The 22096-nt window shown below is 40.7% G+C and overlaps 1 protein-coding gene across 2 annotated transcripts in view; it reads right to left on the minus strand.

Annotated features, from left to right (window-relative positions):
• Nucleotides 1–457: 457 nt before the first annotated feature.
• QSOX2 (quiescin sulfhydryl oxidase 2) overlaps nt 458–22096 on the minus strand; it is a 43180-nt gene continuing 21541 nt past the window's right edge. For both annotated transcript variants that reach the window (XM_075905556.1, XM_075905555.1), the window contains exons 6-12: nt 20364–20509; nt 19208–19348; nt 16039–16168; nt 11731–11853; nt 8980–9130; nt 4057–4245; nt 458–1308 (exon numbers count right to left, since the gene is read on the minus strand). In XM_075905556.1, the coding sequence (XP_075761671.1) occupies nt 761–1308; nt 4057–4245; nt 8980–9130; nt 11731–11853; nt 16039–16168; nt 19208–19348; nt 20364–20509 (1428 nt within the window). In that variant the 3' untranslated portion in view covers nt 458–760. The remainder of the gene's footprint in view (nt 1309–4056; nt 4246–8979; nt 9131–11730; nt 11854–16038; nt 16169–19207; nt 19349–20363; nt 20510–22096) is intronic.

Genomic DNA, 22096 nt, shown 5'->3' on the forward strand with positions numbered 1-22096 from the left:
CTTGGAGTAATTAACTACGTAGTGCAATTCTTCACATTCGACCCCAATCAAGGATGCAGACAGTAAGTAATGAGTTCCTAAATGGAAAAGTTTTTTCTCCTTTTACTAAACACCTTGCTGTGTCTACACTGCACCCCTTTTCCGGAAAAGGGATGCAGATTAGACACATCGCAATTGCAAATCAAGTGGGGATTTAAATATCCCCCGCTTCATTTGTATAAACATGGCTGCCGCTTTTTTCCGGCTCGGGGCTTTGCCGGAAAATAGCGCCAGTCTAGATGGGGATCTTTCGGAAAATAAAGCCTTTTCCGAAAGATCCCTTATTCCTGATTTTAAGAGGGATAAGGGATCTTTCGGAAAAGGCTTTATTTTCCGAAAGATCCCCGGCTAGACTGGCGCTTTTTTCCGGCAAAGCCCCGAGCCGGAAAAAAGCAGCAGCCATGTTTATACAAATGAAGCAGGGGATATTTAAATCCCCGCTTCATTTGCAATTGCGATGTGTCTAATCTGCATCCCTTTTCCGGAAAAGGGCTGCAGTGTAGACACAGCCCTTAAGATGCTACGGCCCTGGATGCTAGATAAATACTGGGACTCCTAGAGCAAGCTCTACAACACTAAGCTAGAACTGATGAAATGAGTTGGGAGTGGAGGAGGAGGGTTTTTGAATCAATACTGTGTATAAAATCCCTGATCATAAATATTAAAGCTGCATCTGGTACTGATCAGCCATTTACAATGAAAGTGTCATTTCTTAGAAGTTCTACACGGCTGGACGATAATACCGCACTTTCCACCGTTTGGACCTCATTCGGAAAAAGAAGTACATTATCATTAAAAATAAGGACGATGCTACATAAAGTACAACACATAGACTCATGTCTATGTTAGAAAATCCAATCCCTAGGAAAGACACGGACTGTTTGGTATCCTTATGGAGAACTGATTCAACTGTATTTTTACCTCTATCTTTGACAGGTCCGTTATTTGCTATTAATTTATCTAAGCCTTTAGATTTTGAATCCAACATATTTTGGTCCAGGAGCTTGTCCTCTTTGTTTCCACTTGGTTTCTTGGGCAAATTTTTGTCTTTTCTCTCTTTCACATCCCCAACTTCTATTTCATTAGAGTTCACTTGGCCTTCAGTGTATTTATATAAAATATTTTCATTGGTATAGTGATGCTTCAAGAACTGTAGCACTTGGGCCTTATTCCAGCTATGTAATCCTTTAATTTCATCATGGCAGTCAGGGCAGAGATCTGGAGTTGGCCATTGAACTTTAAGAAATTTTGGATCTTCGCTTAGATCTCCTACAACAAAAAATAGACAAAAGAATTTAAATCCATCTGCTCATCTGAAACTGAGGAGACTCTTTTCCATTTAATACTAGCAAGAAGCTTAGTGTAAGGAAATAACACAAGCCACACTTCAAAAAAGCAACAGTCACCATGTTTATACTAATCTAAGAGTGATCAAGAACAAGAGCCTGACAACGTTAATTTTCATATACTGTGTTACTACTTTTTTTCTTGGAAGACACAAATACTGCATTTCGACAGTTTCTCGTAACAGGACAGCAGTTCACAAATGCTACAGTTTTATCAATGATACAAATCACCCAATCAAATGCATTTCCAGGAGCTAATTTAAGTTGCCATTGAAAGACTTGTAAATATATTTAAAAAATTTTATAGACAGTATCAACAGTCCTATCCTTATCCTGCTTATTTCTGAAGTGTGTTTACTACTCTGGCAAACCATTTTCAGGACTTTAAACACCATTATAATATATTTAAAATGTCTGCTTGTTAACTTGTCAATGTAAAAGTGTTTCTCTTGGACTGGATTCAATATTAGGGTTTCAATTTCTCATAGCAGCAGCTGTCCTCCATAGCCAGTGTTGGAGTTGGCCAGTGTAAAATAAACTCCTTAAATTTCAATTGCAGGATTTTGAAACAAAAATCCTTTTCTAGTTGAAAAGCTAACATGGCTACTGGGCCCATATAAAACACCTGTGATTCTGATTAATATATGTACAGTCCAAAAGAGAAACCGGATTTTAATAAATTTAGCACATATCATTTAGCATCCCTGGTGGAACCTCTCTGGTTGGTAGACTCTGGTCCGGCAACATCGGTGGTCTGGCAGGACCATGGATATTGCTGGACCAGCAAGCCCCAGCCACTGAGGCTGCCAACAGCTGGTAGTGGAGCCAGTCTGGCAGGCCAGCAACCTACAGGGTCAGTGGTCTGGGGGCAGGGAAGCCCAGCCAGCAGGCCAGCAAGCCCACGGCGATGGGCCAGTAGCCAGAGCAGAACCCTACTGAGGCAGGGAAGCCGTGGGGCCGGCATTTGAGAGTGGAGCCCAGCAGCGCACTAGCTGGGGCCAGCAGCCAGGAGAGAAGCCCCGGGAGAGTCCAGATATCTGACCTCCGCTGGTCCAGCAAAATCCCTCATTTGGACCAGTCAGGTCCGGATGGCGCCAGACCAGGGAGGTCCAACCTATATTAATCATCGCAATGCACAGTCAACATTTTTTCCTAGAAAGGACTTAGAACAATATAATGCTTTGGGGGAAATATTTTCTCTTTGACGATTTCATTAAGATGCTGGTTTGAGTGATGCAGCAATTATTCAGTCTTGAAAATACTTTGCAACTTATAGTGAACACAAAGACCCCAAATTTTTCTTTTTGTCCCCTCATACATTGGTAACATTCACAATGAGGAAATTTTATCTAATATGTTCTGTGCTTCTCCCCTACTTCAAGGCACAAGAAAAATGGTTTCTATTTGAAACAATATTTATTGCTTATTTTACATATCTTGGGAATACAGCTTACCTGGAAAATAAACATAATGTTGACATTTGATTGTATTAATGTTACATACACTAATATATAACAGCAGACAGATATTAAATGCAAAAAGAAACCAACTGTCTTTAGTGCTTTAGTTACAGGACACCCGAACACCACAATGGATGAAATACAACCTAACAGGTGGGTGGTGTTTTAGTCCAAACGATTAATTAAAAAAAAAAAAAAAAAAGCTCTCCAGAAACAAATCTTGTTGGAAGAACAATTTTAATTTATTCAGTTATTGGCTGATGAATAGTGTGTGTCATTCTACACTGAGGAACCGAATCATATTCTTTTATGATTGTCTTCTAAAGGGCATTTCTCTAGTGATTTTTGCATTCCCAGATAGAACAAAATGCAAACAGATTTTTGGTGACCTAGAGAAGTGGTTTTCAAACTCTATCATGACCCAGGTGAAGAAAATGGTTGATGCTGCAAACCAACATCATTTGACTGGAGTGTGGGTTCGAAGGTGGGGCTGAAGAGCAAAGCTTTGGAGGCTCTGGGGGAAAGGTCAGGGCTGGGGCAGGAGGGGCTTACTTTGAGTAGCTCCTGGTCAGCGGTGCAGTGGGGTGCCCCTCCTGGCATTGCAGACCATGCTGTGCCCCAGAAGCAGCCAGCAACTGGTTCCCAGCCAATGGGAGTGTGGAGCTAGTGCTCAGGGCAGGGGCAGCGCATGGAACCCTGTGCACTCTTCCTTCCCCACACCTAGAAGCTGAGCCTGTTGCCAGCTGCTTCTAGGGCACAGCACACTGTGTGGTGCCAGGCCAGGCAGGGAGCCGCCTTCGCACCCCCACTGGTCACCTGGTCCCCCTGGAGCACTGAGACCAAGTGCCAGACATGCCACGACCCAGTACTTCTGAGTGAATTACACTCAGGAAGCATCAGCTCATCACACAACAGGTGGGACTCCAGAAAAACTGATGCTCTTGAGAACAATGGAACCTCCTCCACACACATTATTGTACCCTGATCCCTCTTCAGGACACAGTGGATGTGCCCTAACCGGACGTTTTATTCACGCTGAAGTTATTTCTGTTGGAAATGTTCCCTGGGATCAGTTCTTATAACTTTTAAACACCCACATAATGAAGACCACTAGCTGTTGAAATCATCTTGTGTAACAGTACACCAGTACACCTCAGAGCCACCAGTCCAAAGCAAGCTTTGCTGCGTGTTCCTGTGCCCATCTCTCATACCTGCAAGCCTGTCATTCACTACATTGTGCTTCTCCCACAGCCAGAGAACAGCCTCATCCAGAGTCCTCACGGCATCCATGGATTCTTTCGCCATCTCTTCAAAATGCTGTGCACAAGCCTTGCACGCAAAAAAGTGCTGAATATACCTCCGCATGATCTGCAGGACCACTTGGGGATTATCCTCAAAACCTGAAGAGAGAAATGGATCCTCATTAGCAGCTCCTAAACAAAACCACGGCTTCCAATGTTATTCTACTGACACAGCAAGAACCAACTAAAACCAACGGCGAAGTCCTGTGGCCCCTTAGAGACTAACAGTTGTAATGGAGTATAAGCTTTCGTGGGCAAAGACCCACTTTGTCTCATGCATGTAGTGGAAATTCCAGAGGCAGGTATAAACTAAAGCTGAATCACAGGAAAAGGGTTCAACAATTTTGAATGTTGGTTTCATTTTACAGATGTGCCTTGACATGGATATCCATAACGCAAACACTATTCACTGACGTGCAGTTGCTGTGAGCGCTCAACTTAGATGGGCAGTGATATAAATTGTTCTACTGCCTAAGAAAAATGGCTATTTGTACAACTAAAGCCACCTTGTAAACACACAATAGACAGACACAGGAGTGTGAGATATCTGTCCTGCGTTCAGTGCACCTTTGTACAGTAAATAACAGCACATTTAATATCAAAGCTTATCTCCCCTTTCAAAGGATATTTTGCAAACACGGAGAGGAAAGGCCGCTACAAGAAGATTTATATGCAACACGGGTGCTTTTCGCAGAAGCTCAAGGAACAGAGTATGATTTGGCATTGTTAAAACACATGAAGACAGCTACGGTTTCTTTACAAGTGATTCCTATAAAAACAGAGAATATCCCTCTATCAAAGACTGCAGGAACACACATACTGTGAATTCAGTACTAAATTGGAGCTCAGATACTATAATGAGGGCTAATCTCATTAAAAAACCCAAACAGCAAAACCCCTCTAACAGGCAAAGATGTCTCAGTAGCTCCAATCTGTTCCTGACCTTTCTTTAAGGTTCTCCGTGAGGTCCATTCTATTCACATTACATTTACATAAATACGAAGGCATATATATGCATATTTAATACAGTGAATTTACTCATGAAATACTTGTAAAAAGAATTTTGACTCATTATCTGGTAAAATCACGATGATTTGTTACGAGTGTTTACTCCCTCATGCGGAAGACACCCGAGTGAGAAACACTGTTAAAACCTCTTCAAATGAAGAGCTCTATCCTGCTGTTACAACTGCATATAGAGTTTACTTCTACAAGCAGCCCTTATTCGAGTACCCAGGTCCCTTACAGTAAGAACACTGTTTGCTGAGTATTTCTCAAAGATTTGCTTGCAGACTATTAATGAGATGTCTGACTAGTACTTGGTTTCTCTTGTAAAACCTACTGCGGTGTATTTATCAATGTACTAAGAATTGTCATAAATAATTGAAGTAAAAACCTTTGTCGCATATAGAACATTTTGTGATGTAGCATCATGGACTGAATGACTATATTAGCAATTACTGAAGCCGAACACAAATTCAGCAATCTAATGACATGAAGTACAGTAAGGGTCTGCCATAATTTATGACAGTATTTAACTGAATAGATCTTTCTAATGGCATATACAAAATTTTATTTACATTTACTATTGTTAAATATATTTGAAGTGCTTTAATTTCAGAACAATTCTCTAATGCATCTATATCCTCCAGGCACTGTTCATTGGACAAATGTTTCACCTAAGTTATTCAAAATATTAACTGTGTGTATACACTCAAACATATTACACAACTGTCTGTTCATAAAACACATTTAAACAACAAAACGGCAGCATTATGCTGTAAATACAAAAGCTCAAACATAAAAGGAAATGATTTAAAACTGAAGAGAAGTAATAAATGGTGAACAATCTCTACTCAGACATCCAATATCTATGATTGAACAGACATGTAGAAATAAAAAAACCCAACTGAGATTAAAGCAGATTAAATGTGAGTATTAAAAGAATACTGAAAAATAATTTTAGAAAGTCAACAGAATTCCAGGCAAAACAAAACTGTTACTAAACAACAGTTATTTTAAAGATTGATTTAAAAAAAAAAAAAAAAAAAAACAAAGACAGTTTACATTGTTCTTCAGGTTATTGGCGCAAACAGCCCCTATACATAGGAGGAGAAAGTCACATGCAGATTTAACCATATACATTAACTCTTAAGGTTTCAAGCACATAGAATTTTAAGTACCACAGTGTTCATCTTTTAATTTCATTGATTTATTAATAAACATCCAAATTTTCCCAAGAATCTGTAAAGACAAATAGACCTCATCCTATAAACCTTTATACATGAAATATTTACTCACACAAATAGCCCATCATCTCAACAGGACAGTTTATATAACTAAGTATTTCCAGGATCAAGTTCTTGGAGTCTTAACTTAAAATCATTTCATTAGAGTTATACAGATCCTGTTGCAGGATCAGACCACACAGCTCAACATTTTAACAACACATCTGAAAATATATACATTGAAGGGAAGGATATACTGTAGTAAGAAAACTAGAGCAAATTTACCTTAACTATCAGACTTTACAAGTAACTGGAACTACCAAGAAAATACTGTTGCTTTTAAAAAATGAAAAAAAATCCAAACAGAACAGCTCATTTCGTTTGCCTTTCTTTTATCAGCCCAGAGATGGATCTTCTATTAACATCTGCCATGTATCATCGTGTAATCCTTCTTTTCTCTTTCCTCCCAAACTACTGCAATTCAGGGTAACCCTAATCTTTAAAGTGGACAAGAATCATAAAACCCTACCTGTGGTGGGAAGGATTAGGGAGTGCATCATGCTTTTTAGTAGATAGGATTTAAACAAGCAATAAGGAGAGGAAAACCTCCCAAGACATAATCCGACAGTCTCAGACTGACCCAATTCTTTTGCCATAAGAAGTGATCATCAAATATCTGCCCCCATTTAAATTGATAGTTAAGTGTACCAAAGATTTTTCAGGTTTTAGAGTATACTTCACATTTCTGCCTTCTTTTGAAAACACATTTGCAATATGGGAGCAGTTTAAGAAGCAATTTTATATAGTTTAATTATGGAGAACAATACAAAAAATACTGCTACATTACTGATAGAAATGTAGCCGTGTTAGATTGCTACATTACAGCATTTTCGTTGCCAGTGGAATGAGCCAATGAAGAGTTCCTAAAGGTACAACTTATCCCAGCTTTCAATGCAGTGACATCCAACCCACTTATCTTGGGTGTGATCTTTATGAGGCACTGTTGGCATTAACTTCTAATAGGGTTCACCCTATCTTTACACAATCATTAATGTACAAGAACTATCAATTAGATATTGAACTACACAATTTGCAGATAAAGTCGAGACAATTAAGCAACTTAATTATGTCTGCAAATAATGATGCACAAACATTTATGCCTATATTTGAGTTCAACCACCAGACCTTTTTTTAAAAAACAAACACAAAAACAAACTAACCTATTACAAATGGCAACCAGAAAAAACTAAACCAGTTTCTGATGTTGCTACATGGTGACATTTTTCCAACAATGTTACTTTTCAAGGACATTTTCATGCCTGAAAATTATTGTTGTGACTCCAATCCACCAATCTAGACACAGGGTTATTCCATACAGGCTTTCTATAGCTTGGCTCTGCCTAGACTAATTGAGAAAGACTTTGTAAAACAAAGTGGACAAACAGATATCAGCAAAAGGTACAAACCTCCCTATTCTCGATCACTAAATAGTCCTTTCCAGACAGATAGAAACCAAAGTGGATTATTAACATGCAGAACATTCTGGGCCTTAATTACAGGAAACAAATTACCCCAATTTTAATTGTAATTGGGTAGCTTGCAACCTCCGAATATTCTTGCCCTACTCCTGAATTTGAAAGTTATTCCATGATGATTTGAAAGTTATTCCATGATGTACCCATTTGCTATAACATTTCCAGAATTCTTTCATTACATTAACATCTGCAAAGTGTTTTTAAAGAAATAAAACAGAGCAAAAATAAAAAACAAGTATTGTTCTGTCAAGTACAAAGTGATTTAGAAAATTTCATTTTAGCATCCATAATTCAGTCTTCCACCCATGATGGAAATAAAAAGTGCATCTGATTAACCATGTACACAAGCTTCTTAAATGTGAATCAATAGCCAATTTTCATACCTCCCCAAAGTTGTAAAATACAAGTAATTATGTAGTGTGTCTGCTATTAAACTAGAAATATCACTTATGGACACACATTCTCATGGGGGACCTACAATATGAAAATACAATTAATTATTCAGTCCTACGATTTAATATTCATAAAATTACACAAACTGGTTCACAACCTTTTTTTTTTTTGGCTTTATAACTAGTTTTGCTGCATTACTAATTCACATTTAAAAAAATATAGGATATGATTTATCCCTCACAGATTTGCATACCCCATCCCACTTCATTAGGAGAAACATCAGTTCAATGTATCAAAGACATTCCCATGCTTCTGTGTTTCCTTTTTCCCCCATCTGCAAGACCATGCACCTCACTTAACCCCATTTGCAGGGGAAAAAGGGATGGTCATACCGCCTTACAGAGCAGCCCATCAACACGGTTTTGAGCCACCCAGAAGGGTTGCGGCAAAGCAGATGTGCCCTGATCCCTACTGGTCCAGAACTGAAAAAAACCGAGCCTTGAACGTTTATGTCCTTCATGGAACTTGCTGCAGTGCATCTTTTATTAAAGCTTCTGCATGGGATCACTGAGCAGGGATTTATTCAAATCCTGTATTTGTTATGCTAATTTATGCACAGCTAGACTACCACATCAAGATCTCCCCTCCTTTAGTTCTCTAGTGCAACTACTGCTTACCTGTATTGATTAGAGCTTTTGGTCGAACTGCAGCTTGAACAGTTAAGGTATGGAACAGCTTCCAGAGAGCACACGTATAACCTCTCAACTCTGGTCTGCTGCCCTGACAGCCGACCCACCGAACGCGGTTAGTGAGAAATATTCCAGAAATCTAAAAAGAAAATATTCTTTAAAAAGTGTCCAATCTGGGGCCAGATTGCTTGAAAATGACACGTCCCTATATCACGTCTGTTAATTGCTCCAGAATGGAAAATAAATGTTTGGTATACGTGCACCTCTTTTTGTTGTGTTTACCTGGCAATTTCAATCAGCTGGTTAAAAGAAACGGACCTTTACACAGGTGTTGCTAGAAGAAAAGGGCCTGTGACAAGCAAAATACAGCCAAATATGTGTAATGTTGATATTACAGGTTGATGTTTGGATATTCTTTTAGCAGATTATCACTTGGTTAAAAGGAAGGTATGTTTACACTGATGGGGCGCGTGGAGTATAGACTAGGGATGCGAAGGACTAGTCGATTATCTGATAAGAAAATGCTTAGGACTAGTCACAATTTGTCGACTAGTCGCTCCCCTGCCCCTTTGCTGCCTTCATCAGAAAGAAGCAGCAAGGGTAAGGGGGAAGAAAGAGGTACTTCAAAGCAGCAGTGCCATGTGGAGCCTGGGGCCAGACGCTGGGCTCCACACAGCGCTGCAACTTTGAAATGCTGGGAGGAGACTGATGTCGGGCTCCCGCGGAGCTTCAGAGCAGCAGCGCCCGCAAGGAACCTAAGATGATCTGGGAACTCACTAGCTGATCCTGGGCTCCATGCAGCACTGCTGCTTTGAAACACCGGGAGGAGCCTGATGCCAGCTCTGCAGCGTTTCAAAGCAGCAGAGCCGCATGGAGCCCGGGGTCAGCAGGAAGTCCCCAACTGACTCCAGGCGCTGTGTGACACTTTCGTCTTTAAAGGGCTGTTTCTACCCTTCAAAGGTGCAGACACAGCCTGCCTTTCACTGTAGTGATACACATGCAGTGCCTGTACTGTGCACGCGCTGCTGGCTACACTGGCAGAGCCACAATGGATTTTCCCAGCTAGCACCTGGAGAAAGGAAAGGAAGACTCAGTTCAGATCCAAATGGCCCAAACCTGCAAGATGATGAGGTTCTCACTTCTCACCGAGGTAAAAGGGTGACTTGGTGCTCCACAGACACTCAAAACAATCCAGAATCAGCCTCCACATGTATCAGTTAACATTACTGTTAATGCCAGTAGAGCTCAATTTAAAATAATACACTTTCACAAATGGATAGTGTCTAAGTTGAGGCGATTGAATACATGCTTAAAGGAACTTAGGGCTTGTTACGTAGTCAGGGCTAGCCTAGAGTATTGTTATTAAACAGCTTTTTTGGGGTGTATGTATGAAAACAGGACACCATATATACAGTTGGAGCTCCCTGATCCTGCCCCTTCAGGACCTGACTGGTCCCGAACAAGACCAGTTTGCTGGCCCCTCTGCAGCCAGCCTTCAGGCTCTCCTTGGGGGCCACCAACCTCCCGGCTTGGCTGCCCTCCTGGCTGTGGCCCTAGCTCCCAGTCCCCCCCCCCGCTGTTGGTCCTGGTCACCGGGCTCCCGGACACTGGCCCTCCTGCCAGCAGCTCAGCACTGCTGCCAGCCCCTAGCCCAGCTCTGCTCCCAGCCAGGATCCCTGCTGCGCAACTCCTAGCTGGCCCCCATTCCCAGCCACTGGGGCTCTCTAGTCCAGCAATATCCATGGTCCTGCTGGACCACACACATTGCCAGAACAGAGAGATTCAACTGTATTAAACACATCAGCAGACAGAGTTTAAAAAAAAAAAAAAACTTTGTCTAGTGTTTTTATGAAGAATCTTACAAATTAGGATGCCTGATATTTTCCCATCATGCTATTGTATAGTGTTTAACAGAAACCTCTGCTCTAACACACAAAAACCAGGACAGCTAACTTTCCACTGGATTTTCAGATGGGCCAGTTTCATTCTGAAGTTGCATTTCTCTTATTTTCAAGATTTGAAAAAGACTTGTCACTGTGGGGGAAGAGTCATATTAACCTCTCCATGGTCCCATGGCAGTGCTTTGCAGTACCAAACGGAAAGTGGAATTGCTATCTGCCCAACTGACAGGCCTGTTCTAGGTCAGGACTTTAATAAGTTTCAGAAAAGTCCACAGGGCCAATGTACAATCATAATGGCAAACTCTGCCAGCTTTAAAACTCTGGCCTTTGGGACAATCACAGTGCTGTCAATGACCGGTCCATTTAAAAGTCCAGAAAATGCCCTCCATCAGAAAGTAAGAGGGAGGTATGTCTCAACATACAATAAATGCGTGGAATTGATTTGTGCTGAACACTCTCATCCAACTCTTCTCTGCCAGAAAGCTGATTTTGAGAGCATATTTTTTTGTGCACGTCTTTATTTTAGAGGATATCGAGCAAGCATTTTCATCAGACACTCTGAATTATCTGAGCGTGGCAAAGGAAAGATCTGTAATCTCAGCGACTGCACATTCACACGCTGACGCCAGGGCTATGCTGCACTATACTTCATTTCTCGCATTTAAGTTCCTTCATGTGGATTTTTTTTCTGGCTAATGAATTCACTTTATTTCCATTTTAACCTTCTTATAACTCCATTATGCCTGAGGGAGGCATCAGTAAGTGATGTCTTGGATTTATACAGAACCTTATCCTTTACTAATGCTGTGTTTTATGCTGGAAACTAGTAACAGCTTACCCGCATTTTGTTGTTGACCAGATCTAGGATAGCATCATAAGGGATTTTGTCTAATGGAAGGCTCACCAGCCACTCCTGCAAGGTTTCTAACAACTTCACCACAGGCTGATGGCCAGGAAACAACTGACAGAAATAAGAAAGCATCCGTCAATCTTAAAGCACTCATTCCAATGAGACCAATACATATTTACAATGTTTTTACTTCTTAAAAGCTTTAATTAAACTTAACAAGCCAGATGGGTACATACAATCGAAACTGTTATATTTTTCAGTAAATAACCACTTGGCATGAATTTAACCTCCATACACATACTTCGCTCGCCACTGACATGCAGCTGGTATTTCACAGCAGAGAGAAACACAATTCAGCAGTTTGGGACTGAACATGAAGAAAATTGTATCCAAACTGCAGGGAGAACTGAGCTTCCACCTCGAGATGGAATTCTGGCAAGCACTCCCAGAGGACTGGAAGGCACAGTTCAAGGCCTCCTCTTCACACCTCTCCTGAATGATAATCAGGATGAAACAAATTAATAATAATAATGTCATCAGACTATTGGTGCAACACTGACTCAAATGGACGAGTGTCACAATGCTTCCTACAAAACCAAGCCATTCCATGGAGATTTCCCATCTAACTTTTGACTCGAATCTGTTCCTACTTTGAGATGTAATGTCACTTCTAAAATTGGAAATACTGTAATTTGTAAGTCTACTTTTATGTCATTACTGTTTGGGGAGCTTTAATTTCCAAAAGCTTGTCAGTTCTCTCTCTTAGGAACTAAAAAAAAAGGGGGAGAGAGAGAGAGAGTGCGCACAAGTGTGAGCTCTCTCTCTCTCTCTCTCTCTGGATAACGATGCATACATTTGCAAACGACTCTGACTATACTCCCTATAGCATCAAGGATCTCAACTGCAAGTAATGACAATGCTTTGGCTACAAATTTCCTGTCAGCGACACAGGTGGAAGACAAGACAAACTCCACCGGGTGCTGTCTTTGAGTTATAAAGAGAGTTGCTTGCAGTCATTAAAGTGCCCATGGTGCTTCTCAGTATTATTTATGAGGCATACAAGTCCCAATCTACCTGGTCCAGATCAATTTCAATTAAGAGCATGCACACTTTGCATACTTAAATTCCTCGTGCAGTTTCAATTGCATACTGCAATCCATACACAACAGCTTAGGACAAGAAACAGAAATGCTCCGTGTTAAACATTCCAAAGGCAGCAGCATTTCAACCATAGGGGAAGTTGTCCCTGTATCTACTTTATCAGATACACAGTGAACGTTAAGATGGAAGATGCTAGAGAAATGAAAGTTCATTCTGTAGTAACTATTCAATTGTTTCTAAGATACATCCTGCCAGACAACTGGTTCCTTCCAACTTCTTCTGGCTCTTCCCCCAATCCAGAGCTCTCTTAATTGGTTTAATGAAAAACTCTTGAGCAGTGACTGTCTTTGCTACCTGTCTAACTCGTCCCTAGCACAAAGATGCTCGATCGGGGGTTCCTTTGAACTGCTCTAACATGGATTAGTAGATAGTACACAACTGAAGTACCGACAGCGTATATGATAGATCTATGTATGCATTTCGTTCTAACACCCCCCAAACGTAATGCTGCCCAGTGCAAACATATGACATGAGAACCCCATTTTAGCTGCACTCATAATAGGGGATCTGAGATAGGTATCTGTCTTATGGAGGATTCAAAAGAAAGGGCTGCTGCAAGTTACACTAATAGCCAAGAAACTAATCCTACAACAATGAAAATCCTTGAGCAGGAGATGGGAGCACAGACTTTAGCGACTTAGCAGCACTGTAAATGCTCTTCTTCAGAAATGAGGCTAGTGCACAAGTCCTGAAATCTAAGTTCACACAGATGTTATTAATTTACAAGTTGTACCTCCCTTAACCGGGACACTCTGGTCCAGCAACATCTGCAGTCCGGCAGGACCAGGGATGTTCCTGGACCACAGAGCCCAGGTATAGGGAGATCAGGCCATGGGACAGGAGCGCAGCTGGGGGGGAGGGGGGGGTGGCGACTCACTTGGGAGCCCCATGTGTGTGGGGGGGGGGGATAGAGCAGGAGCCGGTGCAGCAGAGAGTTGTCTCCCCTGTGGCCAGGAGGTTGCAGGGGTCAGCTCCGGCCCTGGATGAAGAGCTTGGGTCTGGCAGTGGCCATGGGGCTCAGGATCCAGCAGCAGCAGCTAGAGAGCTCCAGCCTGGGGAGCCATGGGCAGGCAGGCAGCAGTGGTGCCGGACTAAAGCCCTAACAGGGGCAAGAGTTCAACATGAGCCATGTTAGGAGGGACCTTCCCTGGTCTGACAAATCCCCTCAATCAGGACCAGTTGGATCCCCAGGGTGCCGGACGAGGGAGGTCCAACCTGTACTATATATTTGCAAGAGTTTGTCTGTCTGTCTGAGTGAGTGACCGTGTCTGTCAGTTTGTTCAAGAACTTCTCCTAAACAGTAAGAGCTAGGACCACCACATTTGGCACGCTGCTTCCTCTTATCATAACTTCAAGCAAGGAAAGGGTTTGGTTGTGCATGGGAGTGGGGCCTGAAGCTTTCCTCCCTCCCCCCATGTGTACAGGGATACATAAGAGACAATCTCTAGGCAGGTGAAAGGGGTTGGTTGGGGGTGTGCCAATCCCATCTGGGGCTGCCCTACACCCAAGCATTCTTCCCCACTCCCAGGCGCCCTTTTGCGGGGGGAGGGAGACCTGCAGCCGACCCCCCCAGGATCATTGCTGGCTGTTCTCCATTCCTCACCCTGGCTGGGCAGTGCAGGGGGCAGGCGAACCTGGACCTGCCTCAGCCGGGAGACATGCACCCCTCTTTTGACTGTGCCTGCTGGAGCTGCAATGGCCCTGGAGAGGCACTTCTCACCTGGTCCCAAGCTGCTGCAGTGAGAGGAATTTGGGGTAGTTCTGTGACCGTGGGGCAGCCTGCACACTGAACCCCTCCTCCCCAGACCAACGATTTAAATGAAGAGAAACAAAAAATGAATTGTGTTAAGTATCCAAGTGATGCTACTTGCTCATAAATATTGAGTTTAGAAAGAAGAAAAGCTCTCACAAACGAAATCTCAAATGCATTTCATACAAGTAAATGAAGACATCACTGCAGTGTGTTACATTTTCTGAAGTCCTTTGGTGTAAAGAACCACACAGGACAGAAAATCAGAATTGTGACTAAAATGTGAAATATCAGAAGATAATTTTTTTTAAAGTGTTAAAAATGCAAAAGAAAAAGAAAACCAACTGCTTCCATTGAAGGAACCGGACAGGAGACAACAGAGGAGAGCTATTCACTAATAGCCAGGGAAATAAATTACATTAGCTGGCCAGGATCCATCAGGAAGAACAGAGGCTGTTTTAGGGATAATATGATGGACAGATTAGCACTACACTTTCTTAAAGGAAATGAGGCCAGCTAGAGATTTCTGACCTCTGACTGTCATAGGGGGTAAGAACCTGTCTGACTGATTTCCACATAATGCCAGATACTTGGAAGTGTTATATAACCCTTCTTTGTCCCTCTAAACAGCCATTGATTTGCTTTGTTTACATACAAATGCAATCTGTTAATTACTTGGTAATAAAATATGGAGACACACTGCAGCTCATGTTTAACTGGAGATCACTTTTAAAGGTTAAAATATTAGAATTTTTCCAAGACACATTTTCTTCATGTCAGACTCACTTTAAAAATGGCTAAACTTTAGCAAATCAAGACGCCACATAAGCTCTCATTGTCATAGTACCGGAGCACCTCAAATATAAAAGGGTTTCGCCTCTCAGCACCCATGAGGTGACCCTGTTTAAATCAAGACTTTTTGAACAAACCATATTTCTAAGACTTTAAAGTCAGCTGTATCCTTAGAAAGCCAACCTAATTTTCTAAACTCTGTATGAAGTCACATAAGCACACTTTCAGAGTTAAAGAAATCCAAGAATCCAAAGTGAGTCAGTTTGTGTGTAAATAATCTATGTCCAGCTACAATCACTACCTAGCCAGAAAAATCTGAACTACTATCCCAATTTTCATAGATCTGTCCTGCAAACCTGGGACAATCAGAGTCCTTATTTTATTCTGAGCCATGCAATGCAATAAAGTGAATTTAGGTTATCCATAGGAACATCACGGAATTTCTCAAAGACACTATAGAAACCAAACCATGTACATTTTTAAGGGCACGCTGAAAGACATTTTCAGAAGCATAAAACATTCTGTCAAGTAGTAAATTTTATATTCTATTTGTAAGAGTCAAGGGAATGTAATCAAAGATTAGAAGTGTGTACCTTGGCAATGACTGTAACAAAATCCTTGAAGGTCTTTAGCTCAGCTCCCTCAAGCGTCTTGTGAGTGGCAAGCTCTACCCTGAGCAGGTAATGCAATCCTGATTCAAGGTCAGCCATGTACAGCTTAGCTCTGAAACACACATATATAATGTTAAAAATGGAGGCAGCTTTTTTTCCACTCATTTTCTCACCCATCATTATGGAAAAATTGATATATAGTGGGCACTATTCAAACCTCGTAATCTGCAATTCCACAGTGACTGCAGTATCTCCTATTCCATACAGTGCAGTGTCTAGCAGGGTGAATGTCAAGTTTAATGGTTTCCAGTGTACTCTAATTTTAAAGCAGCAATTTTATGCCAATAGTTCAGGGACTAGACAAATGAAGGACAATTGCATAAAAGGTTATCTTGTGTTTGAGTAAGAACCTTCTATCTCCAAGCCCAACTTCTCGCTCTAGAGAAATCGTAACCCTGACGTACTGTCAGCAAGCTAACTACTGGAGTCACAACCTGTGACTTCTCTACATGGTTAATATAAGTAAAGAACAACAGGCTGTGAGGGAAAATCCTTCTCTTTAACTGAAGTATCTTGATGAGGAACAATGGCAAGGAGACGGATGATAAAAATGAAGAGAAACCCCTCTTAAGAAAGATAGAATTTAGAAATTCTTTCCAAATGCAGCCATCCCGCACTAGAGACACACTGTGCACCATAACATATTTCAGAGTCAGTTACAGAAGGCCTTGTTGCCTGCTGACCACATTTGAGGTGACTTGAACATCTACATTTACCTTCCTCAACGCAACAACGATCACGGAAAATTAATATTTCTATATTTACACCACCAACAACAGACAAGCAATTGAACAAAACAATTTAGGAGTTTGTATCCTGCAGTGCTGATTACAAACCCAGGTTAGTCCAAAATACAGCAACACAGCATAACAAACAGAAGTGAATATAGACCCGACAGCTGATGTTTCAAAAAATTCCTTAGGACCCTTATGTCTTACATTGTTAAAGAGTAGAATTAAGAGCACCAATCAATTAGAAAACCAGCTTCATCTGACATCAGTGGTTTCATAATGATACAAAAAATATCTTAAAATACACAAAAAGCTGCAGTGGAGAACTGGGAAACTTTAGATTTATTTTATGTAAAAAGGTGTGACTTAGTTTCCCCTTGTATTGTTCTTCCACATTGAGAGGGGATAATTTCTTTTTTGAGACAAGGGAGTGACTAAGTGGAAGTCAGCTAAGCATGAAAGAATTATCAGGAACTAAAAATACTGTGGAATAAAGTAGGCAGGTATACAAGTCTGGAAAAAAAACGACACATGAGAAAAAATGGACTATCCTGCTTTGAACTGATTGAAAGAGGTTACCAAAGGACTGGAAACTGTATTAAATGCCAAGCCTGCTATAGGAGAGAGGTCACACTTACTGGGCTCCAGAACTGACAGAAGACTGTGACACGAAAGACACAACCTGCAGAAAATGTTTGAAATCTATCAGCATCTCCATATGGAAGATAAGTGATATCTGGTAAGGGAGATAGGCCTAGAAGGCAGGTATGGTATTGAAGATCTATTTTCTTTATTTGGAACCAAAAGCATTATAAACACTTTTATTTATGAAGTCTGGCTAGACACTGATGAACTCTGCCATAGCCCCTGGGAGCGAAGACAGCAGATCTGAGTTTAGTTCAGCACCTGACAAGAAGGTGATCACAGTGAAGAGCAGAAGGAATTTTAGCCTAAATCCCATCTGGAAGGGGAGGTGATAGCTAATGGAGGTCATGAAGGGGGTAGAAATACAGGTACTCTGGGAACTGTGACAGCTGCATTCTGAACAATACAAACTATAGACATATGCCAAGTGTCACCTCTTCAGTAAACAATGTATTCACTTAAGTATAAAAAAAAAACTTTATTAGTAGGTCTGCTGACTTTTTAAACATGGTTGTCAGTATTAAATCATCAGGCATCCAAACATTCTAGCTGGGAGATATTTATGTAATGTTCTTTTATAAAAAAATTGCATTGCAGAAGCACCAAGATTGATAGAATCGTTCATGTTAATAAGATACTCTTTAGCTACAAAAATCAGTTATCAAAACACAATACTCTATATGAGCTGTTCAAAGAAAATAACAGCCATCTGTTAAAAAAGAAACAGGGCTGACACTTTAATAGTAACCATAACAAAAAATGAAAATAAGTACAAAATGGAAGCACTTAGTCCTACATCTTTTCCAGCTAAAGATGCTGAAGGATTATCTCATTGCAAAGCTCTTGTATCCTTCTCTCAAACAGTCAGGGTGAACATAAACCTAAGTGGATTTGGTTTGATAAACATCTTTTCTGGTGACTTTAGGGTTCCCTAATGTATGTGCATTTACCTAACACTTTCTAGCGTTCACTCTCTCATCATTATACAAATAAATATTGGGTTTGCTGTTTTCTGTAGGTTTGCCAAAAGCTTATTGTCAAAATTATTTTCGTACGGACTTTATTTTTATCTGGGATATTGACTTATGAGCTAAAGTTTTCCAATAAAAATTATACTAGTGAACTATACATTTCAGATTCGGGTTGGACCCTCAATCTTGCTCACACTGGTAGCAATGGGAGCAGAACCGAGCCCTGGGTTTTTTAAGCAAAGCATATGTTTAAAATAAAAATAGTCTCCAACACAACTTCATTCCTGAGAAATGAATAATACACCAAATGCATATTGAAATATTGTTTGGACGGTTCTTTAAATCATCATTCACGGGTACAAGAAAGGTACATTCACTAAAGAGAGTATTACACCTTTGCTGCTATGGCTGAATTAATTTAGCAGCATTATTTTAGTATACTGTGAACAGGATCCTGCTGAAGACACAAATTAAAGCAACGCTCTGCAACGTGATCTGCAAGACATTACAGTGCTAGGATCCCTTTAATATTCACATACAATCCTTTTATTGTGCTCAGCAAGTCACCATGTGGTGGTTCAGCTACTTGATTCTGGATGTATCCTTTGAGTTATTATAGACTCAAATAAAGCTTTCAGCTACAAGAAGATGTTAAAACATGTTATTTTATACCTGCCAGTTGGCAAAAACAACTGTAGATTTTAACTACCAACCATTAAATTGAAGCGCTACAGCATCACTTACTTATCAAATTCCTTCCACGCCTTAATTTCTGTGCTCTCCTCATTTTGCTTTTTTGGTAGTGGAAGTTGTGAAACAAGTTTTCTTTTCACACCAGGCAGTGACTTTAAATAGGAAGAAAAGAAAGACCGAAGAGGCTTCAAACTGCATATGAAAGAACAACGTAAGGGTTAAAAATCACCTCAAGCTAAACAACTGACAGGAACAGTTTACTATATCAGTTTACAATTCTGGTAAAAAGGCAGCATGTTTGATGAGAATTTTAGAAGCAGGAGCAAAAATAATTCGGATCAGTGGCTTGCAATACTAGTCAAGCTAACAGCAACATGCCATTTTTATAAAGACTTCAGGTCATATTTGTACACCTTATACAGCAACGCTTCCACTGAATCCAGCAGAAGATTGATCGAAGAGGATCTGTGGGATTTGGTACTCGATATTTTTATTTTAGATTTGCCCCAAACCATACATAATTCTTCTCACATGCATCACAGTAATGAGTCAGTGATATTGACTAGTGGCAGTAGGAAACCCAACTAATACAGAGTCTCTTCCCAAAACCTCAATTTCATCTTATTTATCAACATCACTAGACTATCAGCATGTCACTAGCTATTGCTCAACAGTTTACATTTTCTGAATGCTTTCCACTGACACTAGAATTTCTATTTCACAGATCAACCATTCTTCTTTAGTGCTTATTTTACAAGCAAGTTTGTGAGCAGTCTAAACTCACCACGGCAGTCAAGTTATAACTAATCATTACAGCATTTTGTTTTTTCCCTCCCAGGTGAGGGAGGAATCTATTTTTGGTTCCCTTAGTCCATTTCAATCTATTGTAAACTCCTACAAAAAGAGTCAGCTGTATAAGAAGTGTAAGACTATTAAATACAAACAGGATTTTTTCATTCGCAATGGAACAGCTGACAGAACAATGTTTGAGATAGTCTCTTCAAGTATGAAGTGTCTGAACATTACATTTCAATCAGTCAAATGCACTGATCACATATTGGGAAACATTACCTTTATTAAATACACAAATAAAACCTAGTTATCAAATAAAGTAACCTGTATGCAAGGAAACTAAGGCAACGGTTTTAAAGCTTAACTGAACCCCTCAAAGCACTGCAAGTATCCCTTACAGATATATAGTACTTACATGTTAATTAATCCATGGGACCCATTTGGATAGATCAGATAACATGAAGGGATTGAGGTAATACCAAGTTTCTCTAGAAAAGCCTTATCAGAATTCAGCACTCTCTTTACCACAATGTTTTCATACTGAATCAAATCTAAGATCACCTGCACAATGAGAAGACAACACACAAGTTACACACTGCTCAAAGAATATCTCGTTCTCGGAAGAACGAACAAGTATATTACAGGGAATAAACCATACTTAAGTAAACTAGCTGGTGATAGGAACACCTTATAGTGGTGACTAGTATATATGTATTAGTATTCCATGGACACTAGCAACTTCTGTTGAACAAAAATTTTATTTCTGTTTTTTCTTGTCTTCTGAGCTATATGATTTTTCCTTAGCCCATCCTGAATATCCCCTCCCCAAAACGCATCTGTCTGAAGAAGAGAGTGACAAAACACCAGGTAGAAGCCACCAAACACAGGCTATGTCTAGACGGCAGACTTCTTTCAGAAGAAGCTTTCCCGGATGAGATCTTCCAAAAAAACTTCTTCCAAATGAGCGCATCTACACTGCTCGAGCGCATGGAAAAAGCGATCTGCTTTTTCGAAAGATAGCATCCATTCAGTGTGGACGCTCTCTCACATTTAAACTGTAATTACTGTGGACGGAGTGGCCACCAGGGGGCACCTGTACTTTTTCCGCTTTCCTCTTCCTCTGAAAGAGCTCCCTCTTCCCCATCCACACACACCTTTTTCCAAAAGAGCTCTTTCAGAAAAAGGCTTCTTCCTCATAGAAAGAGGTTTACCAATGTCGGAAAAGCCCCTCTGTTCTTTCAATTTTTTGTCGAAAGAATGTGATTCCAAAAAAACCCTCTGCAGTGTAGACATACCCATAGATGAGAAGATGATATTTGTCACACACCCATTAGTTTCAGATAACATGTTACATATACAACAAGGATTTTAAAGCCAAGTTTTCAGACACTTGCTTCTATTTTTCTGAGCTCAGATAATTGTGGGGACAATTATTTGACTTTACAGATTAGGTATCATTTAGATATCGAAGTTTATGATGTGTGGACACAATAAAAGGACTTGCACGTCTATATCACTTGAACATTAAGCACCAAAATTATGCCTGCAATATGCAGGCCCAGTTAAGATTCTGATGAACATATAGCTGATAACTCTCTCTCCATTTCAGTCACTCCAAGTCCCGTTACCCGAGTCATCTTCTGCTCCTGCCATTCCAATGACTGTCCTCCTCAAATCTATTAGCCCACTCTAACCATATCAAATCAAACTCTTCAGTCTCATCTACCAGGTCCTCCACAATCTTCTTTCCCTTGCTTTTCAGCTGTTCTTTTCCATTCTTACCTTCTCTATGCGCTTCCCAGTCCTCTCTCTTTACTCCCCACTTGTCTGCTCTGCTTTGTGCCTTCTACTATGCTCCCCGGCTACTCCCCACAAACATCCACAAAACCACAGACCTTTGTGTGATGCCTACAAAAATGTGACAACAGTTAGGCTGCTGGTGCTCTGAAATCATAAGCTATCACTGCAGCCAGCATTCTCTCATTGTTTCCTTACACGGCCCTGTCTGTCTGCTTATACTTACACTGTAGCCCCTTTCAGTCTTTTTGTTCTGGGTTTGTACAGCACCAGGCACAATGGAGTCCTGGTCCAAGACTGGAGTTCCCAGGCACTACAAGAATACAAGTAAGAATACGCAGTTCCCTATGC

This window comes from Pelodiscus sinensis, chromosome 22 (assembly GCF_049634645.1).
Source record: "Pelodiscus sinensis isolate JC-2024 chromosome 22, ASM4963464v1, whole genome shotgun sequence".
In the NCBI taxonomy this organism is placed as follows: Eukaryota; Metazoa; Chordata; order Testudines; family Trionychidae; genus Pelodiscus; species Pelodiscus sinensis.